Source organism: Pleurodeles waltl, chromosome 8, assembly GCF_031143425.1.
Source record: "Pleurodeles waltl isolate 20211129_DDA chromosome 8, aPleWal1.hap1.20221129, whole genome shotgun sequence".
NCBI lineage: Eukaryota > Metazoa > Chordata > Amphibia > Caudata > Salamandridae > Pleurodeles > Pleurodeles waltl.
The window spans coordinates 69016054-69040431 of NC_090447.1; the positions used below are offsets into that span (position 1 = coordinate 69016054).

General features: G+C 44.6%; 1 protein-coding gene across 4 annotated transcripts in view; it reads left to right on the forward strand.

Moving 5' to 3' along the window:
• The window catches only part of LOC138249706 (sodium-dependent proline transporter-like), a 168546-nt gene that overhangs the window by 139000 nt on the left and 5168 nt on the right, over positions 1-24378 (forward strand). For all 4 annotated transcript variants that reach the window (XM_069203707.1, XM_069203706.1, XM_069203705.1 and 1 more), the window contains exons 8-13: positions 1900-2003; positions 8127-8251; positions 11591-11703; positions 11989-12123; positions 16912-17011; positions 20269-20387. In XM_069203707.1, the coding sequence (XP_069059808.1) occupies positions 1900-2003; positions 8127-8251; positions 11591-11703; positions 11989-12123; positions 16912-17011; positions 20269-20387 (696 nt within the window). The remainder of the gene's footprint in view (positions 1-1899; positions 2004-8126; positions 8252-11590; positions 11704-11988; positions 12124-16911; positions 17012-20268; positions 20388-24378) is intronic.

A 24378-nucleotide genomic window follows, 5' to 3' on the forward strand; every position in this document is an offset into this window, starting at 1 on the left:
TGGCAGGCTTTGACAAACATCAGCCATCAAACCCCAATCATCACCATCCTCTCAAGAACAGAATTTGATGGCTCCAGCTTTCGTTCCCCTTCATTAATCCCATCTCAGCCAGACTGGCACCCACAGATTTGATCAGAGCAGAACAGCAGGATCCAGGAGTATGCAGGAGACCTACGGCGCCACCTAAAAATCATACCTGGAAATGACCCTACCCAGCTCAAACAGGCTTGGGTAAACAAGCCATGCATACAACTGAACTCCCTAAAGTGTATAGTTTGTGCTGACTGCTAGTGGCAACCACCACAAATGTGTGCAAACAAGAGACACCCACAACTGGTCAGTTGTGCTAAGCCTCATGTATTCTACAGGCCTATCACCCTCTGCTTCACAACGCAAATCCAAAAAAGACAGCACAAACCATGTGGCAAACTAAAATCTTCTTTTGCAGAATCAGACTTCAGATCAGCTGTACAGTCCCTGGTCTTTTCTAACTTCAATGAATTCAGTGTCCTGCTCACTAGCATTACAGAATTGCATCAGACCTCCATGAAGAAAATAGTTAACGCCACTATCCTACTTATGAGGATCTTAGGAAGTTTGACAGATTCTCACCAACTCTGAAAGAACGCCATTGGTTCCCTCTAACAGCACGCATTTTCTTCTAAGTCTGCAACATTACCTAAAAAATGGTAATCTCAAACCACCAACCCTTACTTTCAAAATCTCTTGCTGGCTGTGTAATGCTTGTAGCAGCAACTGAGACAAATACATGCAGCAAGGATACAACAAGACAGCAAACATGTCCTTCCTATGCTCCTGCTTCTAGATTGAACTTCCAGACAGACCCAGACAGCCCCCTGACCCCTGCTGTTGAGGGCTCTCACATTCAAGTAACCCCTCATCGCTGTGTAATACTCGGATCATAGATCCAAGTTTGTAATGTCCTTCGAACATTTGAAATTCCCCTTCCTCTTTGGCCCTCCTAACTGCTCCTTCCATTGCACAGCATTCCTTTTGCTGTGCAGCCAGGTTTGTGTTACATATGTACATAAATGCACACAGCTGAGGTTCAGCAAAGAAGGGGAACTGGTACCCACATGGACATTCTTACGAAGAGCAACTGCCAAGAGAGTACATTAAGAGGAACACAGCTGGCAAGTAGGCGGAAAGCATGCCATTCAAATGTAAACTGGTGCCACTTACCATGATGTCCTGTGGATGAGGCACCACTTTTTGAACTGAATACACTTCATCTGCTGCCACTAGGCAGTCGCTACCATGATCATACAATCCAACTCTATATAATGAAACTTAGAGCCCTGGGAGGAATGAGACTGGGTGATATATTGTACGCCAAGCATGAGCCTATAGTGATAGTAACATCTGCGAGACTGCAAATTACCAACAAGGAAGAGATTGTTCTCAGAACAAAAGTAAACAAAGCAAGCATTAGAGACAGCACAACCTTGTGGCTTTAGTGATAAACTGTTGTCACACTCAAGATTGTGGATTTCCTAGACTGGTATCCCAAGGGTTCCCTCCTGTAGGCCAGGTAGAAAAGAAGTTGTTTCCTGACATGTTTCCCTTGATAAGTGCTTTTGAAGGCTATCTGTACTGTCAAAGCTTCCACATATCATCTGTAAGAGAGACATTCAAGGTTTCCGAGAGTCTTAATATCCTGCTGGTGTTAAGTGGTATGCTCCAAATTCTAGGATCCCCCTTCCCAAAATGTTTAATTTTTACCTGTACATAGTCTTTTGTATAAAATTACAGCACAATTTAGGGACCTGCTATGTAGCTCCAGCCTCAGATTTCCCATGACTGTGGAGTCCAATGGAGGGACACAAGTAATCTTGTAATCAATGGCCAAGGCTGAGATCTTTTTTTCCTCTTTCCCAGGTGTGGAATGATGCTGCCTCCCAGATCTTCTACTCCCTGGGGATCGGCTTCGGTGGTCTGCTCTCCATGGCCTCCTACAACAAGTTTAACAACAACGTGATCAGGTAGGTGGGAGCTGGGCAGAATGGATGACCTTATCTTATTGATCTAGCCATTTATTTCATTAACAATTCCAACTTAAATCAAATTATCCCTATATAACTTGTTTGAGCACAGTACATTGTCATAAAGTGCAGGAATGCAAGACTCATCTGACATGTAAAAAAATGCATAAAAACAATTTAGAAATCAAGTTTTAAAAAGTCTGGTATTTAAATGACACTGCTTAATGGTTATTGTTAAAAAAGAATAGCAATGTGAGCAGAAGAAGCAGATAAGGTGGTGGACATTTACCTGAAAGGTTTCAGCATATCAAGCAATGATAGCGCTTCTAAGAGGGAAGACTTGGCTTGAATATATGCAGTTTGGAGGCACTTTCCTACGATGGGTGAATGTGCGATCCCGGATGTGACCAAAACAACTAATGAATATCTGGTAGGTTGATATTGACACTCAAACATTAGCCAGGATCCAGACCAGTAACACCAGAACCCATTCTCCTGTGCGGTCACTGTACTCTCACCACAGCAACACAGGGAAGGACTGTGGGTGGAAGGCTTTTATTCTGAGCTCTGGACCTTAAAGCTTTGAAAGGAATGTGAAAGAGGAGTGGTCCTGCCCTGGAGACAGAACATTGGCCAAGTGTTCTTCCTGCCTTCTCTTCCATGTTTTCCACATCTCACCTCCTTCTTGGAGCACACAGTGCTGGATGGAAGGTACCACGCTGCACCTCCTCCTTCTAGGATAATGTGCTAGATTGAAGCTATAATAACCCACTCCTCCTTGGAATCACAGTATCTGATGGAGGTTGCCAAGCCTTCTGTCATCCTTGGATCATACAGTGGTGAATGGAGAACACGTGACACCTCACACCCACCTTGGAGTACACAGTGCTGGATGGGATTAAATAGTGGTTGATGGGGGGGGGGGGGGGGTACCACACCACTTCCACCACTTCCACCTTGGAGCAGCCAGTGCAGGAGGGTGGACACTACACCTTGCCTCCTCCTTCCAAGAAGATTGGGCTTGATGGAGGACACCTCACCTCCATCTTGGAACACAAAGTGCTGGATGGATGATCCCTCCCTTTACTTCCTCATTCAAGCATCCAGGTATAAGGCAGCATTTCACATCTCACATTTTCTTTAAAGAGTTCAGTGACATTCCAGTAACTTTTGTAATTTTCATGCTCGACAATGTATTGCTTCAAAGCTGTGTCTCTACACTATCACTTTCTCTAAAATGTGTGAATAACAAGAGGAAGACAGTACTAATTAAGAGCAATATATAAAGACTTCCAATATGTTAATTGGTCAATGAGTCTTGAAAATGTGTTTTGGCATATCACACCATCAGGGAAGACATGATTGTTCTCAGAAGAAGGAGGTAAATAAAGCAAGCATTAGAGATCTCAAAAGCTTATGACTTTAATGATAAACTGTTGTCAAACTCAAGGTCGTGGACTTCCTAGACTGGTATATCACAAGGGCACAACCTTTCTCAGTCCCCATCATACCTTCATTTGATAAAGTATGAGGGGAAAGAGCCATCATGCAGACCAAGGTAGTTTCAGACACAGCAGTGTTAAAGTGTTGGCACAGAGTGTCTTTTGTAAAAAGGGAAGAGACGGGTAACCATTGAGGACAGGAAGTGAAGACTGGGAAGTAGGAATTTAGGTAACACAAGGAGGTGCCCCTGCCCTCCCCCACCAAATTTGGAGCACAATAAAGAGGTTCACAGGTGTGTCCCTTGTGGGTAAGTGAAGGAGAGGAAAAAATAGGTTATCTGGGGTTTTAGAGCTCCCAAAACAAGAGGTAGATGCTGACAGGACACACAGAAAGCATCACATCAGAAGGCTGCTGTAGGATTTAATTGTTGAGAATTACATGCATGTCAATTTATCTAATTTTGCTGTTCAATTTCAGCCTCTTGCACAACACATTTCTAGATTCATGGTGCGAGGCGATTACCCACCCAATATTTAAAGGCGATATAAAGGTCTCCTGTTTCCTATCCGTCTCATCACCCCATGAGACAACAAGGCCAAATACTATGCATGGCTTTTACTTCCAGATTTGACTGGATGGGTGGAGGGGCAGCAGATAATACCAGATAATTGGATGCGCTTTCACTCTGGGATGGGAGCACTGACCAATATGACAACTGTAAGCATGATGATGCACAGAGCATTGAAATCCAAAACTGCCCTGCGGGCCTTTTTTGTGGATCTGGAGGCACCTTTCGATCGAGTCGATAGGACATAACTTTGGCTTAAGCTTGCAGCTTGGGGGATTCCTGGAAATCTATTGCAGGCAATTTAACTGCTTTAGACCGAAACATGGATACGAGCAAAAAATAGGAGATGGATCAAGTGTCTCACCCAACATTCACACCACTACAGGTCTTAAACAGGGTTGCGTATTTGCACCCCTCTTATTGAACATCTTCATGACAGATCTTACAACAGACCTAGACACGATCAATGCCCATGCACCTAAATTAGGGGGAAAATTCTAACAAGCATGTTATACTCTGATATTGTTCTCCTCAGCAGAACTAAAGTGGGCCTTGGAAGACTCCGGAGGAAAATCAAGTGATTATATGGATACAAATATGCTTGAAATAAATTTTAACAAAAACTAAGGTGCTTACATTCACCAAAAGACCAGAGAGATCAGGACTCCATAATGTGAATAAATATAAATTAACAAAGGAGCAAGTTTATAAATATTTGGGACTCCTTATTGACACTTTGGCCATAAGGCCTAAATAAAATCGAAGGCGGGGGCCTTGCTAACATCCTTTGTGTCACTTCAAAAGAGGCTAGAAGGTTAAACCCTCCACCCCTTATTGAAATTCATCAGCACAAAGCTTCCCCACACAATCGCACATGCTTGTGAAGCTCTCTGTGGTCGTGACTCAGAGCAGTTAGAAGCCCTCATCATATACAGGCAGCTCTTTTGCCTTCCATGTAATGCATCCTGAGCCCAAATCAGGCTGGAATTTGGGCTTGTGAAGCAAATGCACGCAAGGCAATGTGCCTTTGTTAAACTCTGCCATAAGCTAAGAGCTGCCACGGAGGGCTCACTAGACCACAGGCTCTGGCTAGAACTGTCTATCGATACAGGGAAATGCATCTTCAGAGAGTATTTATAGAACAGTACAAGGAACCTTGTTAGAATTGGGATTTCTGGATGGCTGAGTTGTGCACCCAGACCAGGCAGGAACCACCACTCTAGTCGGGGTAAGCCAGATGCACAACTCGGATAACCTGTGCTCACCCTCTGGTAGCTTGGCACAGGGCAGTTAGGCTTATCTAAAAAGGCAATGTATAAAGTATTTGTGCAACACACACATACAGTAACCCAATGAGTACGCCCCAAAAAGGCTCCACACAGGTTTATAACAATAATAAATATGTATATGAATAAAATAATTAAAACAACAAACAGTCCAATAAGTAGATCACAAGTTATTCACTTTTAAATCCATACAAACCGTTTTTAATTTAACTGGACTCCTTTTAGAACTTGTACGGTAAGTCTTCGGTGCAGGAACGACACAATGTCAAGGTTTGCAAAATGGGATTCAACATATACCTACGTGGTTTAAAGGGTGGGGGGGTACACATGGCCAAATAACTTCATGTGACATTGTGGGCAGCTACGGGGGTCAGCAGGGAGAACAACGCGACCCCTGTGTTCAGAGTACCTTCGTATATGAGTGTAGTAGCTGGGCGGTGAGTCGCACTGCGGTATGGCTCACAGCTGTCCGGCCCCAATAGAGATCAGAGAGTGCGCACCCAGCATGTTGTGTTCGTCAGGGCAACAGGACGGAGCATCCATGCCGATCGATGCTACCAGCGGTGCCCATGTCAAGAAGCACTGCCTTTCAGGTGCTCAGCAACAGGGAGGAAAGCTCACTTCTGTAGGGCGATGCGGAGGCAGAGATGAAGCACTGCGCTTTCTTTAGACGCTCGGGGAATAACAAAGGGAGATTCCTTTTTGTAGAACAGTGCAAGGGGCTACGATCAGTCTCCTTGCTCTCTCATCAGACGTGTTAGCAGAAAAAAAGGCGCGTTCCGGCAACACTGTGCGCTTGAGCTGGATTTATGAGGTCTTTGATGTCCCTGAGACTTCGGGGAGAACAGGGGGCAAGCCAGCAAGTCCTTGGAGACACTTTAAGGGTTTTAGTCCTTTAACAGGGCAGAGGTCAGCAGGCCAACTCGACAAAGCAGTACAGTAGTCCCTGGAGACAGTCAGGCACAGCAAAGTAGCAATCCTTCCAGCACAGCAGCCTTTACTCCAGCTCAGTTTCTTCCAGGTCCAGTAGTGTACTGATTTTAGAGCCCCAGTACTTATACCCAACCTTTGATGTAGGAGATGACTTCAAAAGATCTCTCTGAAGTGCACAGGTCCCCCTTTCAGCCCAGCCCAGCTCTGGGTTTAGGCTATTAGTTTTGGTAATCAGCCCTTTGTGTGGGCTCGGGCCACTACACTTTAAAGTGTAAGTGTGAGCCCTTCCTATTCTCCCTGCCCAGGAAGACCTATCAGTATGCATATGAATGCAGATGCAGTTATGTCCTGTGTTGTGGGTGTTGGAGGGAATGCACAAATGTAGCTGTCACCCAGACCAGACATGTATTGTAGATAGGCTGTCAGACACATAGAGCAGTGAGAGTAGAGAAATGCCTACTTTCTAGGAGTGGCGTTTCTAAAATAGTAATAATAACTCCGACTTTACCAGTGAAGAGTATTTATCATTACCATTCCTATGATATGAAACATGATGCAGCTACTCCTTTATGATCAGGAATTACAGCTTAAAAAGTATATTAGGGAATTCCTAGTGCTAGCCTATGAGAGGAGCTGGCCTTACAGTAATGAAATTCATCACCAGGACATGCAAAACTTAAAAGTACGTGTCCTGCCTTTTACTTACATGGCACCCTGCCCTATGGGCTACTTAGGGCCTATCTTAGGGGTGACTTACATGTAATAAAAGGAGAGTTTAAGGCTTGGCAAGTAGTTTTAAGTGCCAGGTGTAAGTGGCAGTAAACAGTAGATACAGGCACTTCAGTGGCAGGCTTGAGACAGATTTGAAAGGCTACTTTTGTGGGTGGTACAATCAGTACTGCAATCCCATGAGTAGCATTTCATTTACAGGCTCTGAGTATATGGTATACCACTTTACAAGGGACTTGCAAGTAAATTTAAATATGTCAAACAGGTGTAAAACAATATTTAGAGGAGAGAGCACATCCACTTTAGCACTGGTTAGCAGTGGTATAGTGATCAGAGTCCTAAAAGCCAACAAAAAGAGGAAAAGAGGAGGAGGAAGGCAAAATATTTGAGGAAACCCTGCAAAAAGGGCCATGTCCATCAAACCTGCAAATAACTGGCTTGTGGGAGCAGCCAATCTCATTTGAAGTTTTCAAGAAATTTGTTAACTGCAACATGTGGAAGCTGTCTCTTCTCAATGACAAGACATCCTTTGCAAAGAGCTCGCACACTCTGCTCAGCATTTATTCGTACAAAGCTCTAGTGTAACAAACCTACTTGGGCACTTGTTATTCCAGTTACACAAAAATACAATTTATGTACCAATGTCTCAAGAATGTTTGACTCTGGGCCTTTGTTCGAAATGGTTGTCTTAGGGAAACAACAACGTTTGCAGGTGATGCAACAAAGCCCAAGAAACTATCCTGCACATCCTTTGCCCATGCCCACCACTCCTGAATGAGTGACAACAGGTTTGGTAACAACTATTTAACAACCTGGGGGTGTGAACATGCCGAGAAGTGGTTATTGCATGCTTTAATAGAGAAAGTACAAGTTTCACTGTACAACTCCAGGGTTTTTAATCAGGCAGAGAAAATGTATTTAATTTCTTTTTTTAAATAGACGCAATATCTTCATACATGTTTCTTGATGTTAATACTGACAAAGGGCATAACTTTTTAACTTGGCTTTTGACTAGCTTCCTTTTTAAAAAAAAAATCCATTTTAAAACAATACTTATGTAACCGTTATTATCAGCTAGGCATTAATACATTTGAATTTGAATATGAAAGCATATGAGTGCTGGGTATCGGTGATTTACACTCCTGGTTTTTGGTTTCCCTGCAGGGACACCCTGGTTATTGCCATCGGCAACTGCTGTACAAGCTTCTTTGCCGGTTTCGCCATATTCTCTGTGCTGGGTCACATGGCCTGGAAGAAGAAAGTGCCAGTAGGCGAAGTGGCAGATTCAGGTAAGTAAGAGTGGCTCTAGGGGAGAGCAGGGTAAAAACTCATGTTAATCTGGTATCCGAGACTAAGGTAACAATCTGAAGCACTTGTGTATTTAAGTTAACTTTATGCAGAAGTATTTTAGGTACTGCCTTAAAGAAAAAAGTTTGCAAATTTAACAGAAGAAATACCACTAACAAATCCTGCACTGTTTAAAATAGGTATATTTTTGACAACAGGATTCAAACAAAAAAACCTCTCAGCCAAGTACTTGGCTTACAATTAAAAATAGTTATAATGTATATCTTGCATTAGTATGTATTTAAATTTAGAGATGGCTATCCTTTTGTTCTGAATAACTCCACATATTTGTGGGATCTCAGAAGTATTTTAACAGGTAATTATGAGCAACAAAAGAAAATCAGGCTTTAATGTTTTTCTTAATAACAACTGTCAAATTAAATTGAAAAGCAAAAGCACAACTGTTCTGCCTTCATTCTTTTACCCCCATCAACCCACTCTTTTTAAAGACAGAAAAGCAAAAGAATGGCACAGTCGAGGACCGAGCCATGCGGTCTTTGTCATTTTAAGGCATGCATGCTCCCTTGGACTCCTACAGTGCATTGCCATGCAGGTAGACTCCATTATTTTCTCCACACTGTGAGCCAGGAATCTGTGAAAATTATGGTGTTCCTTTTCAATGTTAACTACTTAAAATCAATTGGATACAACCTGGATTGACTGTAGTGACACATTAGCAGTCCAGTGTTACAGGTGGTCATGTTGACAGATGCAATCATTTTGGAAGGAAATCCTATCCCAGATTAGAGTTCTTAACCTTCCACGTGATCCCACAACTCTGATACTTGAGGAAAACCATGAGAACGTAGCATTTACCTACTTACAACTGCAAGTGGAAAAATAATCACTCATCTACTGTTAGCCGCAAGATTAGCAACTATGTAGGTTCGGAAACTCCAAACCCATCCTCCCCATCCACCGCCCCAGATGCATCTGGGGAGGTGAAAGATCTAGAACTTGTCTGCTTCGGAAAAACTATCAGTATTAACAAGTGATAGAATGCATCAATTGAAGAAAGTATGGCTGCCATTCAAAACCCATATGAAAGTATATGTATGCTGGGGAGCAATCAAACTTCTATCTGATGCTATAAATTGTTCAGTGATACGTGAAACGGCTGGGCCTGGGCAGAGTTCACAGACTCAGACTGCGGAATTCCAGGGAGTTGAAAAAAGGCTCTGTGGAATTACTCAGAAGTGGAGTTCCATGACCCGCAGAGTCCTGAATGCGCCCAATCTCGGAAGCGTGAAGCAGGGTCGGACCTAGTCAGCCCGGCCGACCCTGCTTAGCGCTTCTGAGATCGGGCGCATTCAGGAGAGGGCCTTGGCAGTGAAAGCTGCCATTTCAGGCCTCTTGTGCACTGGCCTGTCCTGTGTGCACTGCACACGGGGCAGGCCAGTGCATAAGAGGCCTCAAACTGGAGCTTTCTTTCGCTTCCTATGGCCCTGGCCTGAAATCAGGGAAACTGCAAGGCCTTTTGTGCACTGGCCTGCCCCAGCAGCAGGACCCATGCACTTGTTGTGCACAACACCCCAAGCTCCATTACGAGAAGGTGCTAAAGCACGCTCACAAGTCATTCCTGTTGGTTCCTTACAGAAAGACCACTAAAATCCCTAGTCACATGTTAACAGGTGCCTATACTTGGATTCTTCTAGGACAGTTTGGAAGATTATTTTAATGTTAATAAAATGTATAAAGCACTTGATTGCCTAAAGGCGTCTTGGCGCTAGCTATGCTCCTATCCAGAAGACAAAGAAACAAGAAGGATTGAAGCTCATTCCGCATTGAACAACCAGGTTTTCAAAGCCTGGTTTGGGCATGGCTCTAAATTCCAGGGGAAGAGTTCCTAGCTTTTGCTGCTCCATTACAAAACTTCTTCCACCCCTGGAGGATCTTTTAAACCTGGCGACTACTGCACATTTGGCTGTTGTCGAAGGTAGTGTTCTACCTGGGACGTACCAGAGGAAACAGTTTTTAAGGAAGTCTGGACCTTGGTTATGTAATGCTTTATAAGCAGTACGTAGATCTTTGAAAGTGACGGGAGAACCCCTATATCCTGCTACCATCAACTCAGGGTCCAAAAGGATGAATGAGAGCCAAATAGCAGAGCCTCAGTTTTTCCAGAATTCAGTCTTAAGCAGTTCCTAGTCATCCAGGAACCTACCACCGCCATGCAATCGTGAAATCTAGAACGTGTCTCGTTTTCGTCTTTGCCCACCGAGACGACGATTTGAGTGTTGTCAGCATAAGATGTAAGGGAGAAACCATGTGATCTGATTACTTCTGCTAAGAGGGTGACGTAGACATTAAATAAGGTAGGGCTAAGCGAGGACCACTGGGGGACCCCTGCAAGGGAGTGAGAAAGGCCACTGACTGTTCTCTCCCCAGGAGAAACAAACTTAACAAGCCCCGGGCTGCCCCCGTTACGCCAATCGCGGTCAGCCGATCTATCAACAGCCCATGGATGACAGTATCAAAGACTGCTGATGGATCTAAGAGGATGAGGTCTCCCTTAATTTTAAGAGAGGGGAGCAGCATGACCTACCTGGGCAGTAATGAGATTTGTCACATGGACGTTTTGATAAAATGAACATGAAGTCCTAAGATGAGCTGCCATTTGGACTAATGCACCATCTAACATTAGAATGCACATAACCTGTAGCTTAACCCAAATATTTCTGCTTCGCTATAGAACAATCGTAGACGGTTTCAATCGGAGTCTTCTCTGATATTGGAGTATGTGCGTTTATCTTTTAAGTGGCTGTGTTTTACCTTCTGAAGCAGAACCGGAGAGATGGCCCTCTCTTAATTCCCCGTGTCTGTTTCAACAGCCTGGGGATATTGTTTGCATTAAAAGACTTCCGAAGAATGGTTGGGTGGCAGCTTCGTAATGTCTGTGGAGTGCAGCGTTTCCCCGATCCCACCAGCTACTCCATGGAAACCCTATGAAATCCTATAAAAAACATAGTGACTTCCTACATTGCAATAAGACAGTCCTATCCTTTTACCACATCCCAGTTTTAATTTGAACATTTCCCATTTTTAAATCACCTTTCTGGTGGTAAAGTTGAAAACATTTCCATATTTTACCTGGTTTCTGCTTTGTATTTTGTAGATGGGTCACAAGAAATGAGTCAACGGTTAGAAATCCCATTATTCTGGTTCTTAGATGACTATGTGGTGATGCAAATGTAGAATATAAATCTTTTTTCTGTGTTTTTGCAGTGACAGTAAAGATGTTGGAGAAAGAGACAAATAACTACTTTCCTTTTATTCTACAGGTCCAGGTTTGGCATTTGTAGCCTACCCGGAAGCTCTTGCCCTCCTGCCCGGTTCAGTATTTTGGGCCATTCTGTTCTTTTTAATGCTCTTTACTTTGGGAGTTGATACCCTGGTAAGTAGAGGGCACCGAGGCTTGCATTTGCAGTATTACAAGTTTACTAGGCACAAAGAGTAATGCAGCATAGGTTGTACAGTTCACAAATTGAGGGTAGACTCTGTCGGGTACATGCATTGACATCACATCTCCAGTTGGAAAATGAATCGCTCCTCTACTGTTTGAGCGCTTAATGATGTTTGGAGTAAAGAAAGTCATGTTATCAGAGTCTTTGGCATGCCTGTGTTTACCCTGCATATCAGCACGCACCAGAATTTGATGTTCTCTATTTGTGTATTTTAGTTTGGTAACATGGAAGGCATCACCACAGCCGTGATTGACGAGTTCCCGTCCTTACGCGACTGGAGACGGAAGACCATCTTCCTTGGAGCCCTCTGCTTCGGGTTCTACCTTCTGGGACTACTCCTTATTACTGAGGTACTAGAAAGGTCCTGTTGGTCCATATAGCATCATCCACACCAGAGCCGCAACCCCACAGAGCTGCTCCAGAAAACTCATCCATTAACGAATAATGGGGCCTTGTACTATCCCAAAGAGTGAGCCTGAAGGACAGTGGCACAGGAAATGTCTACTCTTGAGGCAAGTGTCTACTTTCTGGAGATAACCTCTCTGTGGATATGTCCGGGGCTGTGGGTTCAGAGAGCTGTGCTGCAACTGACAGCTAAATGAGTGTTTTGCAGATGAATGTGGATTAAGTAGTGCTGCTTCATCTGAAGATGCAATGGCCTGGACAGGGACTGCGAGAGTCCTATTCTGAGACTGTGCCAAGCGTGACACTGAGATGCTGTTTTCTCCTAACTCTAAAAGTTGAGGCTGAGCCATTGAGTGTCTAGCGAGGCTAAAGAAAACTGTTGTTCACCTTGTTCCTGCGATGGGACCCTCTAGCTTAGATGTGTACTCTTGCTCGGGCAAACACCTTCTTCTGGTGTTAGTGCCGCCACACTGATCCTCCACCAAGCATTACACCTGGTATCCTCCTTAGGCAAAGGGCCAATGAAGTACGTCATAAGCAGTCACTGCTTCTTTCCAGGATTCTACTTTGACCCTTGTCACTTTGGCAGTAATACTGTGCAACCAACCCTAGCAATGGATAACCATTCCAGGGCAGGTGTTTCCAACCAATCATCACCAGCTAGGGTACCTCCAGACCCCTTCAGAGTAGCTCACACCCTTCAGCTCATTTTTAAATAAGGACAGGGTCACGTTTTCCCTTTAACATTAAAGAAAGGCTGTTTTTATTTTATATTATCATCAGGCTGCAGATAGCAGTGCTCTGTCCGATTTATGAACCAGACCACTGAGGCATTTAACACGTAAATAAAAGTCCTTCTCAACTCGATATTGGAGGTGAGAACAAAACAAGGTTTCCGAATGCTTTTAAATGGGAGAAAATAAAAATAAAAAGTTACCTTAATGATTAAGTTAACTCTTAATTTAAAAAATTTCCCATTTCAAAGTGCTGCGTTTACAAACAGCAGGCCTCTTGCTCCCAGTGGCCAGCAGAAACTGTGCCATATGTATAACTGAGAAAACAGTCATTTATTTTAGAAGGGAGAAATTTAAAGTGCAGAAATTCTTTTCATATCTTCAACATTTTTGCATAAAAATGTATCTGCACTTTAAATTACTCCCATTAAAATAAATGGTTGTATGTTTGTGTTATACATGTAATGGTGCCACAAATGGCGAATGGTATGTCCTGTGCCACAAGTACATATGACACAGGCTCTCAGTCACCCATAGACATATATCCTATTTGTTGGAAAATGGCCTCTCTGAAGGGTCACTCCCAAACTTTTTGCTTTCCTCCTTTTTTTGACCTCATTTTTGCTGGCTTTAGCACTCTGGACACTTTAGCACTGTTAACCAGCGCTAAAGTGCGTGTGCTCTCTCCCTAAAAACATGGTAACATTGGCTCATACCCAATTGGCATATTTAATTTACTTGTAAGTCCCTAGTAAAGTGCATTACATGTTAATTAAATGCTACAAGTTGGCCTGCAGCACTGATTGTGCCACCCACATAAGTAGCCCCTTAACCCTGTCTCAGGCCTGCCATTGCAAGGCCTGTGTGTGCAGTTTCACCGCCACTTCGACTTGACATTCAAAAGTACTTGCAAAGCCTTTAACTCTCCTTTTTCTACATATGTCACCCCTAAGGTAGGCCCTAGGTAACCCGTAGTGCAGGGGGCTATGTAGGTAAAAGGCAGGACATGTACATATGTGTTTTATATGTCCTGGTAGTGAAAAACTCCTAAATTCGTTTTCCACTACTGTGAGGCCTGCTCCTTTCATAGACTAGCATTAGGACTGCCCTCCTATACTTTTTGAGTGGTAGATTCTGATCTGAAAGGGGTAACCAAGTCGTATTTAGTATGGCTAGAATGGTAATAGGCAATCCTGCTTATTGGTGAGGTTGGATTTAATATTACTATTTTAGAAATGCCACTTTTAAAAAGTGAGCATTTCTCTGCACTTAAAGCCTATCTCCAATCAACATCTGGTCTGTGCTGGTTGACAGCTCCCTTGTGCATTTCACCCAGACAGCCACAAACACAGGACACTCGGTCACATCTGCATTCATCTGCATATTGAATAGGTCTGCCTGGGCTGGAAGGGTGGAGGGCCAGACACTTACATTTCAAAGGCCAGTGGCCTGCCCTCACACAATGGACTGATACCCCCCACTGGGACCCTGGCAGACAGGACTGGGCTAAAAGGGGAACGTGTGCACTTCAAAACCACTCTTTGAAGTCTCCCCCCTTCAAAGGCATTTTTGGGTATATAAACTGGGTCTCTGACCCCACCAAACCAGACACTTCTGGATCCACACCTGCAGCCTGTCAAGAGGAACTGCCTGGCTGCCCAAAGGACTCATATGGACTGATTTGCTGAGAAGGACTGCTGCCCTGCTGTTGCCCTGCTGCCCTGCTGGCCTCTGACTTTGCTGAGAAGGACTCTGCCTTCCACAAAAGTGCTCTCCAAGGGCTTGGATTGAGCTTGCCTCCTGTTTTCTGGAGTCTCAGGGCCAAAAACACTTCATCTCTTCAAAGAAATTCCTTGTGCGTCAAAAATCGATGCAACGCCTGGACAAAACGACGCAAAGCCTCCCTTCGACCAAAGAATTGCGGACTGGAATGACGCAGCCCGACTTCACAAGTGAAAATTCAACACAGAACCTGCTTTGTGATGGAAAAATTTGACGCATCGTCTACTGGATCAACGCAGCGCCCGTGCCTTCTTCCAGCGCGTCAAGGATTTTCCCAGCATCGTCCCTGGGCATCAAAATATCCCCACACCGCAGTGAGGAACCAAGACTGCGCACCAAAAAAATTACGCAAACCCCTTGCAGCGTGGAAAGAAACGATGTATCGTCTGTGTCACGCTGGAAAATTCAGCGTAACACCCTATTTTCCACGTATCTCCTCCTGTGCGGTCTCCGTGCGTCATTATTTTTGATGCATACCAGGTACTGTGTGTAACAGGACAAGTGTTTACTTCTAAGGATTAAGACTCTTTTAAACCTTTTAAAAGTGATATTTCAGCTTGTGCGTATTGGATCTTTGTCATTCTGACCTTATTTTATTCAGATAAATATTATCTATTTTTCTGAACCTGTGTGGTGTATTTTTGTGTTTTCACTGTTACTGTATGATTTATTGCACAAATACTTTACACATTGTCTTCTAAGTTAAGACTGACTGCTCAGTGCCAAGCTACCAGAGGGTGGGCACAGGATAATTTGGATTGTGTGTGACTTACCCGGACTAGGATTGTGGTGTCTACTTGGACAAGGTGTATACCTCTGCCAATTAGAGACCCGATTTCTAACACTATTCATACACACATATTATAATACAACCCCAAAGACCACGCTCTGGATCTGTGGACAATAGCCTTAAAGTCAGTGACTCTGGGTGTTGGGGTGTCTGGTAACAATGCACGAGTTGTTTAGCCTTCAGCAGCTCACAATGATTTACACTGATCAGAAGTAGGTCTCTGTACAGAAAAAGTTGGAGATCCCTTTTCTAGGGGGGACAGTGGAACAGAGAACAGCTCAGCAGAGAGCAAATAGACTGAATCTTTAGGAATTCCTCAACCCCTGTAATGCTTGGTAACTTAGAAAACCTGCATTTTGTGCTCATGGTTGGGCTGATGCACTCAATGGCAATATCACAAAATATAGAATGTGTGTCCTACTCATGTCCATGGTAACAGAATATATGTGTGCATGCAGCAGAGGCCAGTTGTACAATGTGATTTTGTTGTTGCAAACCTTGCAATACACAAACTGAATGAGTTTGTGACTGTAAAATGGCTTTGTCTATTTTGTGTGTGGGAAAAGCAATTCTGACTCACAAAATGGATTTATCTGCCCATTCTGAATCACAATTAGGCTAGGATAACCTATCCTTATAGCAATTCAGGATGGTATTTATCAAAGGGTTGTGATCACAGTTGCAGTCCTAAACCATTGAAAAGTTACAAATTCATCAAGGAGGTGGTAACAGATTTGCAAAACGGAAGCTGTTCCAGTTGGATATCTTCCCCTTTGACAGTCATGTCGGGTAACCTCAGGGGAGCGGGGCAGCTGTCCAAGGAACCTGCTGCTCCCTCCTGATGTGTTCCCAAACACATTTGTTTAAAGCAGTAACGGTTCCATTGCTGAACACAGGCTGCTTTTTAAAAAGCAAACAAAAAAGGTTTCCCATATGGGAATGCAAACACAGGGTTGGTGATCTGCTGCTCTTTGCAGGTCTCTGTCCCTGGGTTTATAGTTAATCAAATATCGACCAGCCTAGTTAATTCATTAGGTGGGTCATTCTGCAACCCTCCCCCACCCCCCGCCCCGACCTGTACATTTTGCAATGCAACCTGATAGTACATAGATTGTGTCTCAAAATTAAAGACTGGTCTCTAAAGGCCAGTGCCCAATTTCCAACCACTTTTTGCGACCAGTGTTTTCACAACCCAGGCTCTCGTGTGGACACCGGAAACATCACAGCGGCAGAGCAGACAATATTTTGGGCACACACTACTATTCATGCCATTCAACATTTATATAAACATGGTAAAGGTCTTTGCAAGAGGTACTCAAGTGAAGGGTTAATCTGAGTGTACAAAGGATCACAGTTTGGCTTCCAGCCATGAGTATATTGTCACCTTGATGTTTCAGTTCATTGACTCTCGTCCTGTTGATTCCTAGGGCGGTATCTACTGGTTTACCCTAATCGACTCCTACAGCACCAGCTTCGGTCTCATCATCATCACTCTCTTCATGTGCATCGGCATGACCTGCTTTTATGGTGAGTATCCCGGCAGGTCCCCTTATGGTATCTTTAGCTTTAGCATACTTGTACAAGCGTAATTAAACATTTACTCCCAGTCAGTCACATACTTTACACCCTCATGTGCTCCTGGCTGCCTGTAGCACATAACTCCTGCCATATTCTGTGTACATAAAGTGTCTGTGTGTAACCACTCATTAAGGGCACTTAGGGTATTGAAAGGGGCGAAGCATGTGTGTGATGTTGAGCGCCTGGTTTGGTGAACCAGGTTCAATTTGATAGCAACAATGTTCGAGGGATGACCCCAGACAATCTTGGTAACATGTCAACAGTGATATAATGCCACCACTTGTCTCATGCGCTCCCCTCCATGGCATGCAGAATAGCAGGGGAAACGGTGGGAGATCAATGACTACTATTAATAATTACTATACAACAATGCAAATGTTTGAATGTGATCCTATAATCCTCTGTAAGAGGCAAAATGGATTGGTTCCTCCAGCACAAGACATTGCCGCTACCCTACAGCACTCAAATACTTGTGTTGCACTGTGACCATAGCTAGGGTCTCTGCTAATTCAGTGGCTCCCTATAGCTGCTTAGATCCAAAACACAACACGTATCACAAGTGGTAGTGAATAAACTGTAAACCTGTAAAAGGTGGGTCTTAAAAAAGACAACCTCCATGCTGATAGTTACAATGGGTAAGGGTTGTGTGTTATATCAAAAGTTGAAATATTGACCTGCAACTGTACCATGATCAAAACATTGTCAAGATAAGTGTAGATTTACAGTTATTAACTCCACTATTTTGGAGTAAATATTGTTATCACGATATATGTTCCAGTCGACATTTCAGCCACTTTATTGTGGCTGAACATCAGGGTTACTAAAGGAATCTTGGTGTGCGATACCTGATAGATTGGCCTGTGGTCCTGATATGATGAAAGACCAGGGGAAGAATAGATAATGGACAGAACATAAACTACAACTGCCTGGAATCTCTTATCCCAGCATCTTGCAAGAATCCTGATGGAAATGGCATTAGGTCATGTATAAATAGATAGAGCTGTGACATTGGGGGCTATTTGTCAGGCTGCCATTTTCAAAGCCGATACATTGATTGGTGAAACACTAAAGCACAGTCTTTAAGATACAATAGAGATGCTCCCTTTTCTTACTTCCTGAAGAAGATTCACAACTTTATGAAATTTGAGTGTCTCTCTTGCTGGCGTGCCTTAAGGAATTGGATTACCATAGTTATATGTGTTATTCAATGTACATTGAAGAAAGGGAGAAATTTCATTATTTTTATATTCCGATGCTGAACTATTCCATTCCTGTTTGATGTTGATCTGTGGTGCCTTGGAAAAGATGTGTCCACAAATATATCTCTTAGAACCTGGTGGTATTGTCACACCTAGAATGAGAAATCCAGAGCTAGAACTGGCAGTAGTCATGTTACCACAAGGATATGAAGGCTGGAGACTGGCATCTCTTCATTACTTAGTAGTATCTTTAATAGTGTCTTGTTAGATAACCGGTCTCTAGGTAGCCCTAAAGTGAATAACTGAGATATTCAGATCTCTCAAGTTCTGCCACGAGACATAGAGCACAATGTGACTGAGTAGGGAGTTCACTAGGATCATCATCTATCAGAGGGTTTCAGGTTGCTTAAAGAGGTCCATGTGGCTGCCCTACCAATGGATGCTCAATAAATGTATTTCATCTGTCACTGGCACCCTCTATAGACTCTTGGCAAGGGCAGCACCAATAGTGGTTTGGTATGTTCATGCATTATATGATCTAAAACTACTCCTATGCCTATTACACACACCTCAGAAGGGTTTCCTTTCATACTTGAATGTTTATACAAATGCTGGGCACCTCTAATGCGTATGTAAAGTCTTTTTGCTTTTAAATTCCCTTTGCTGCTCCAAATATTTATTTGCCTGAACCTTTCAGAGTGCTCCGAGTTCGTGGAGGGGTGTGAAAGGTTTCACTGGTGCTTGGAGTACAGTTATAAACAATTGATTTGAGGTATATGCTCTCATGACACTGGCCACAGTGAATCATTCATGTTTTCACTGCCTGTGCTTTGTAAAGTGGCTTGTTTTGTGTAGGCCAGTGTGGTAAGTTTATTAAATTGGTGGTGTGCCAATAAACCGATTGTCTATGGCAACAGGCGTGTTTTGCAAGTGGTTTGTTACTGACTAGTGTTAAAAGTATTTAAGAGTATTTACTTTAATTACAAATGGTGTATTCCTCATCAAGGGATTTTCATTAGTATTCATAAAATCCCACAAATCATCACCAGTGTGTGTAATAAATTAAACATTTGCTTCAAATTGAAAATTCTCCTTACATTATAGTCAAAGTTGAACTATATTAAAACAAAGAAGGAAGAGAAATCTGGGTAATTACCAAGTTTTAGGTGGAGAGCAGCTCCTTCATATGGAGCACTCCACAGTACCGCAAACACTCAAATTGCTCAGCTCAAATGTCTGTTTTCTAGCAAAGGCTTTAAGCATAGGATTAGCTAAAACCATCCATGCTAATCTGAAAAATGACCAAAGCCTTTTACCACTCCAGACACAGTATTTATTACAGCTTTAGACTGGTAAAATTCCATCCACGCCAACCTGGAAAGTATTAAAGCAGTCCCTGACCAGTATTTCACTCTCTTTAGAGTTTGTCAGAGAGAGTTTTGTCCAGACACAAGGCAGCACCTAGTATATGTCAATCCAGTACCTTTTCAGGCTTAGGGCCCTGCATAAATTATGCAAAAAAAACGATGAACGAAATCCTGGGTAGTTCCCAAGTTTTAGCAGCTCTTTTAAATGTAAAGGGAACACTCTACAACACCACAACACTTGCTTTAATATGAGAGAGAGAGAGAGAGAGAGAGACTGAGACTGTTTGTGTTTGCGCGTGTGGTTTCCCTCTTCTCCCCCGCCCCATTAACCTCGTGTGTGTGTGTGTGTGTGTGTGTGTGTGTGTGTGTGTGTGTGTGTGTGTGTGTGTGTGTGTGTGTGTGTGTGTGTGTGTGTGTGTGTGTGTGTGTGTGTGTGTGTGTGTGTGTGTGTGTGTGTGTGTGTGTGTGTGTGTGTGTGTGTGTGTGTGTGTGTGTGTGTGTGTGTGTGTGTGTGTGTGTGTGTATATATGTGTTACCTTTCTGCACCTGAAGGCATGGGTTAGAAAGGTGAACGGCTGATATTGTACTTTTCTGCGATTCCTGACTGCTCTGTGCCTAATTGTTGTCATTCCATTCTCAGGAGTGAACCAGTTCTGCCAAGACATTGTCGATATGATCTGCCAGTGCCCACCCTGGTGCACTAAGCTCCTCTTTTTCTTTAAAGCCTGCTGGGTCTTCTGCACACCCCTCCTGCTGCTGGTGAGTATCCTTCCCAGAGGCTGATCTGTTTCTTCCATCAGTTCTACTCCACTCAGGTCAGGCCCAATGGTTCATTCATCAAGGAGTGGAGAAGTGTGCACAATGGTTAGAGCGGCAGATCCTGATGCAGAGATCTGGCCTGGGACCAGGGTTAAATTTCCGCCTCAGCAGGTCTTGGGCTTAATTCCCTTGGACCAGACAATTCTCGCCTCGGTGCCTAATCTAATTAATGGGTCCCACTCTGTAACTCTGGGCAATAGCTTGCTTAGGCCCTGATTCTAAGCTTGGCGGGCGGCGGTAGCCGCCCACCAAGCGGGAACCGCCAGAAGACCGTACCGCGGTCAAAAGACCGCGGCGGTCATTCTGGGTTTCCCACTGGGCTGGCAGGCGACCGCCGAAAGTCCGCCCGCCAGCCCAGCAGGAAACACCCTTCCCACGAGGAAGCCGGCTCAGAATGGAGCCGGCGGAGTGGGAAGGTGCGACGGGTGCAGTTGCACCCGTCGCGAATTTCAGTGTCTGGAAAGCAGACACTGAAATTCTTTGTGGGGCCCTCTTACGGGGGCCCCTGCAGTGCCCATGCCATTGGTCATGGGGTGTCAGAATCCCCATGGCGGCGCAGCAAGCTGCGCCGCCATGGCGGATTCCCATGGGCAGCGGAAAGTCGGCGGTACACCGCCGGCTTTCCGCTTCTGGCCGCGGCTGTACCGCCGCGGTCAGAATGCCCGGCGGAGCACCGCCAGCCTGTTGGCGGAGCTACCGCCAACCTCCGCCCTGGCGGTATTTACCGCCAGGGTCAGAATGACCCCCTTAATCTCCACAACGGCCCTGACAGCGCTTGGATGCCTGGCTTCACCCTGGTGGTTCCCAGGAGTGGGTGCCTCACAGGGAAAAGCCAGGAGGGATTCCACAGCGGTATGCGTACAGCGCCTTGAGACCCTTACGGGTGAGTAGTGTGCTATACAAGTGCGAAGTTTACAGTTTATCAAGGTGCCTTGAGCCATGCAATTGGCATCACTCAATGCTCATGGGCTGCTGGAGGCCCCTCAGTCCCTGCGACAGAGGTACTATTCTACACTGGCCAACACTTGATGCTGCACAGACACAAACAAGACGCAGGTGAATAGTCAATGCTGTAGAGATGCACACCTGTATGCCCACCAGCAGACTACTACTGCAATGCTACAGGTCTAGGCTGGCAGACAACCAGTCCAGCAGAGCCACAAGAGGCACACAGAGGCAACAGACATATACTTCAACACAGACTGGCACGCAGTGCTTCACAGGCACACTGGCGAAATGCAAGAGACTTCAATGGGCAACCGGGCAACACTTGATACTGCGTAGATGGAACAATTATATAGGGTTGTATGACGTTACCACGAGTTCCTTTACCACGCGTGTTTCTACAGTGCAGGTATTACATCACATACCACTAACACACTTTCACCACGCTTACTGTTACGGTGTTATTTTCAAAATGTTATTTAGAAGATTATTTTAAATATATAGCGATAGGTACAGAAAAATCCAGGTGCAGTCTACCACTGCCACTTATTGTTCAACATAAGTAATGTTAGCAAAACCTTTGAAATTGTAGAATAAACCTTAACACGTTATTGTAAACAAATGATATATATTTGAAAATAAATACATTCAAATCGATTACAGGTTTACTACTATTTTAACATTTTATATTTCGGGGAGGAATACCCCCAAACCTCCCTAGACTTGCGTGGTAAAGACTTGCGTAGTAAAAGTAATTGCAATAAAAAATAATACGTAGTAATTTCATTTTGTAGTAAAAAATTTGCAGTGAAGGCTATATACAGTTCATCAGAGTATGCTGCAGAGCTACAGCTTCATTGGATGCTGCAGAGCCATATCCAAGCCATCGGCGCCACGCTTGGACACTGCCCAACACTGGATGCTGCAGAGCCACATCTGCCATATCCAAGCCATAGGTGCCACGCCTGGACACTGCCCAACACTGGATGCTGAAGAGACACATTCTCCATATCCAAGCCATAGGTGCCACGCTTGGACACTGCCCAACACTGGATGCTGCGGAGCCACATCCGCCATATCCAAGCCATTGGTGCCACGCCTGGACACTGCCGAACCATATCCCCCATACCCAAGCCATCGGCGCCACGCTTGGACACTGCCCAACACTGGATGCTGCAGAGCCGCATCCGCCATATCCAAGCCATCGGTGCCACGCTTGGACACTGCCCAACACTGGATGCTGCAGAGCCACATCCGCCATATCCAAGCCATCGGTGCCACGCTTGGACACTGCCCAACACTGGATGCTGCAGAGCCACATCCGCCATATCCAAGCCATCGGCGCCACGCTTGGACACTGCCCAACACTGGATGCTGCAGAGCCACATTCTCCATATCCAAGCCATAGGTGCCACGCTTGGACACTGCCCAACACTGGATGCTGCAGAGCCACATTCTCCATATCCAAGCCATAGGTGCCACGCTTGGACACTGCCCAACACTGGATGCTGCAGAGCCACATCCGCCATATCCAAGCCATTGGTGCCACGCCTGGACACTGCCGAACCATATCCGCCATACCCAAGCCATCGGCGCCACGCTTGGACACTGCCCAACACTGGATGCTGCAGAGCCGCATCCGCCATATCCAAGCCATCGGTGCCACGCTTGGACACTGCCCAACACTGGATGCTGCAGAGCCACATCCGCCATATCCAAGCCATCGGTGCCACGCTTGGACACTGCCCAACACTGGATGCTGCAGAGCCACATTCTCCATATCCAAGCCATAGGTGCCACGCTTGGCACTGCCCAACACTGGATGCTGCAGAGCCACATTCTCCATATCCAAGCCATAGGTACCACGCTTTGACACTGCCGAGCCACATCCGCCATATCCAAGCCATCGGCGCCACGCTTGGACACTGCCCAACACTGGATGCTGCAGAGCCACATCTGCCATATCCAAGCCATTGGTGCCACGCCTGGACACTGCCGAGCCATATCCGCCATACCCAAGCCATCGGCGCCACGCTTGGACACTGCCCAACACTGGATGCTGCAGAGCCATATCCAGCCATCCGCGCTACGCTTGGACACTGCCCAACACTGGATGCTGCTTGGACACTGCCCAACAGTGGATGCTGCAGAGCCACATCTGCCATATCCAGCCATCGGCGCTACACTTGGACACTGCCAAACACTGGATGCTGCAGAGCCGCGCCTGTATAATGACCAGTCATCAAAGCTGATCCTCTATAACCAGCAGCACAAACTGAAATTAGCTGCACCCTGGTAAAATCTGAAAATAGGAGCCCAGCCAAATGTCTCAACTGAACAAATTTATCTAAAAAGTCTGCATCAAGAACTGTCCTCAGACAGAGGGAAGACTAATATGTATGCAAGCATGACTAAATTATGAGGACTAGCACAGTAAGCAAGACCAGGGTTGAGGACTGTGCATGACTAATACCTACATTGGATGGTGACCCAGTCCCTCAGTGAGTCTAAATCTCATGTTAAGAATATATGCCAAATAGTTCACTATACGGTGTGAGATGATTCTGCAAATTAAACTACTAGATCAATCCAGCTTTATAAAAGAAAGACAAACATATGACAACATTAGAAAGCTCCTTGACTTATTTCATTTCATATAACAAAGAACAGACAATCACTTTTCCCATATTAAATGCTCAGACTGGTTGATTAGACCAGCATTATACAAATTTAGAGTGTACACAAAATGTAACATTCATTGCGTGGCTAATTACAACTCCTTCAATTAGAGTCAATAAATTATGTTCAGAGGCAATACTACTAATAAAAAAACAAATATGAATGCATCCTGTTTCCCTCATCCAGCTGAGGGCATCTTCGTCCCTCATCTATCTCCTTCTCCTCCAGTAATCAATACATATTTATAATATTTAGAATGTCTATTGAAGCACCAGTGCAATATATGCAATTTAGGAGCACAGTGCAG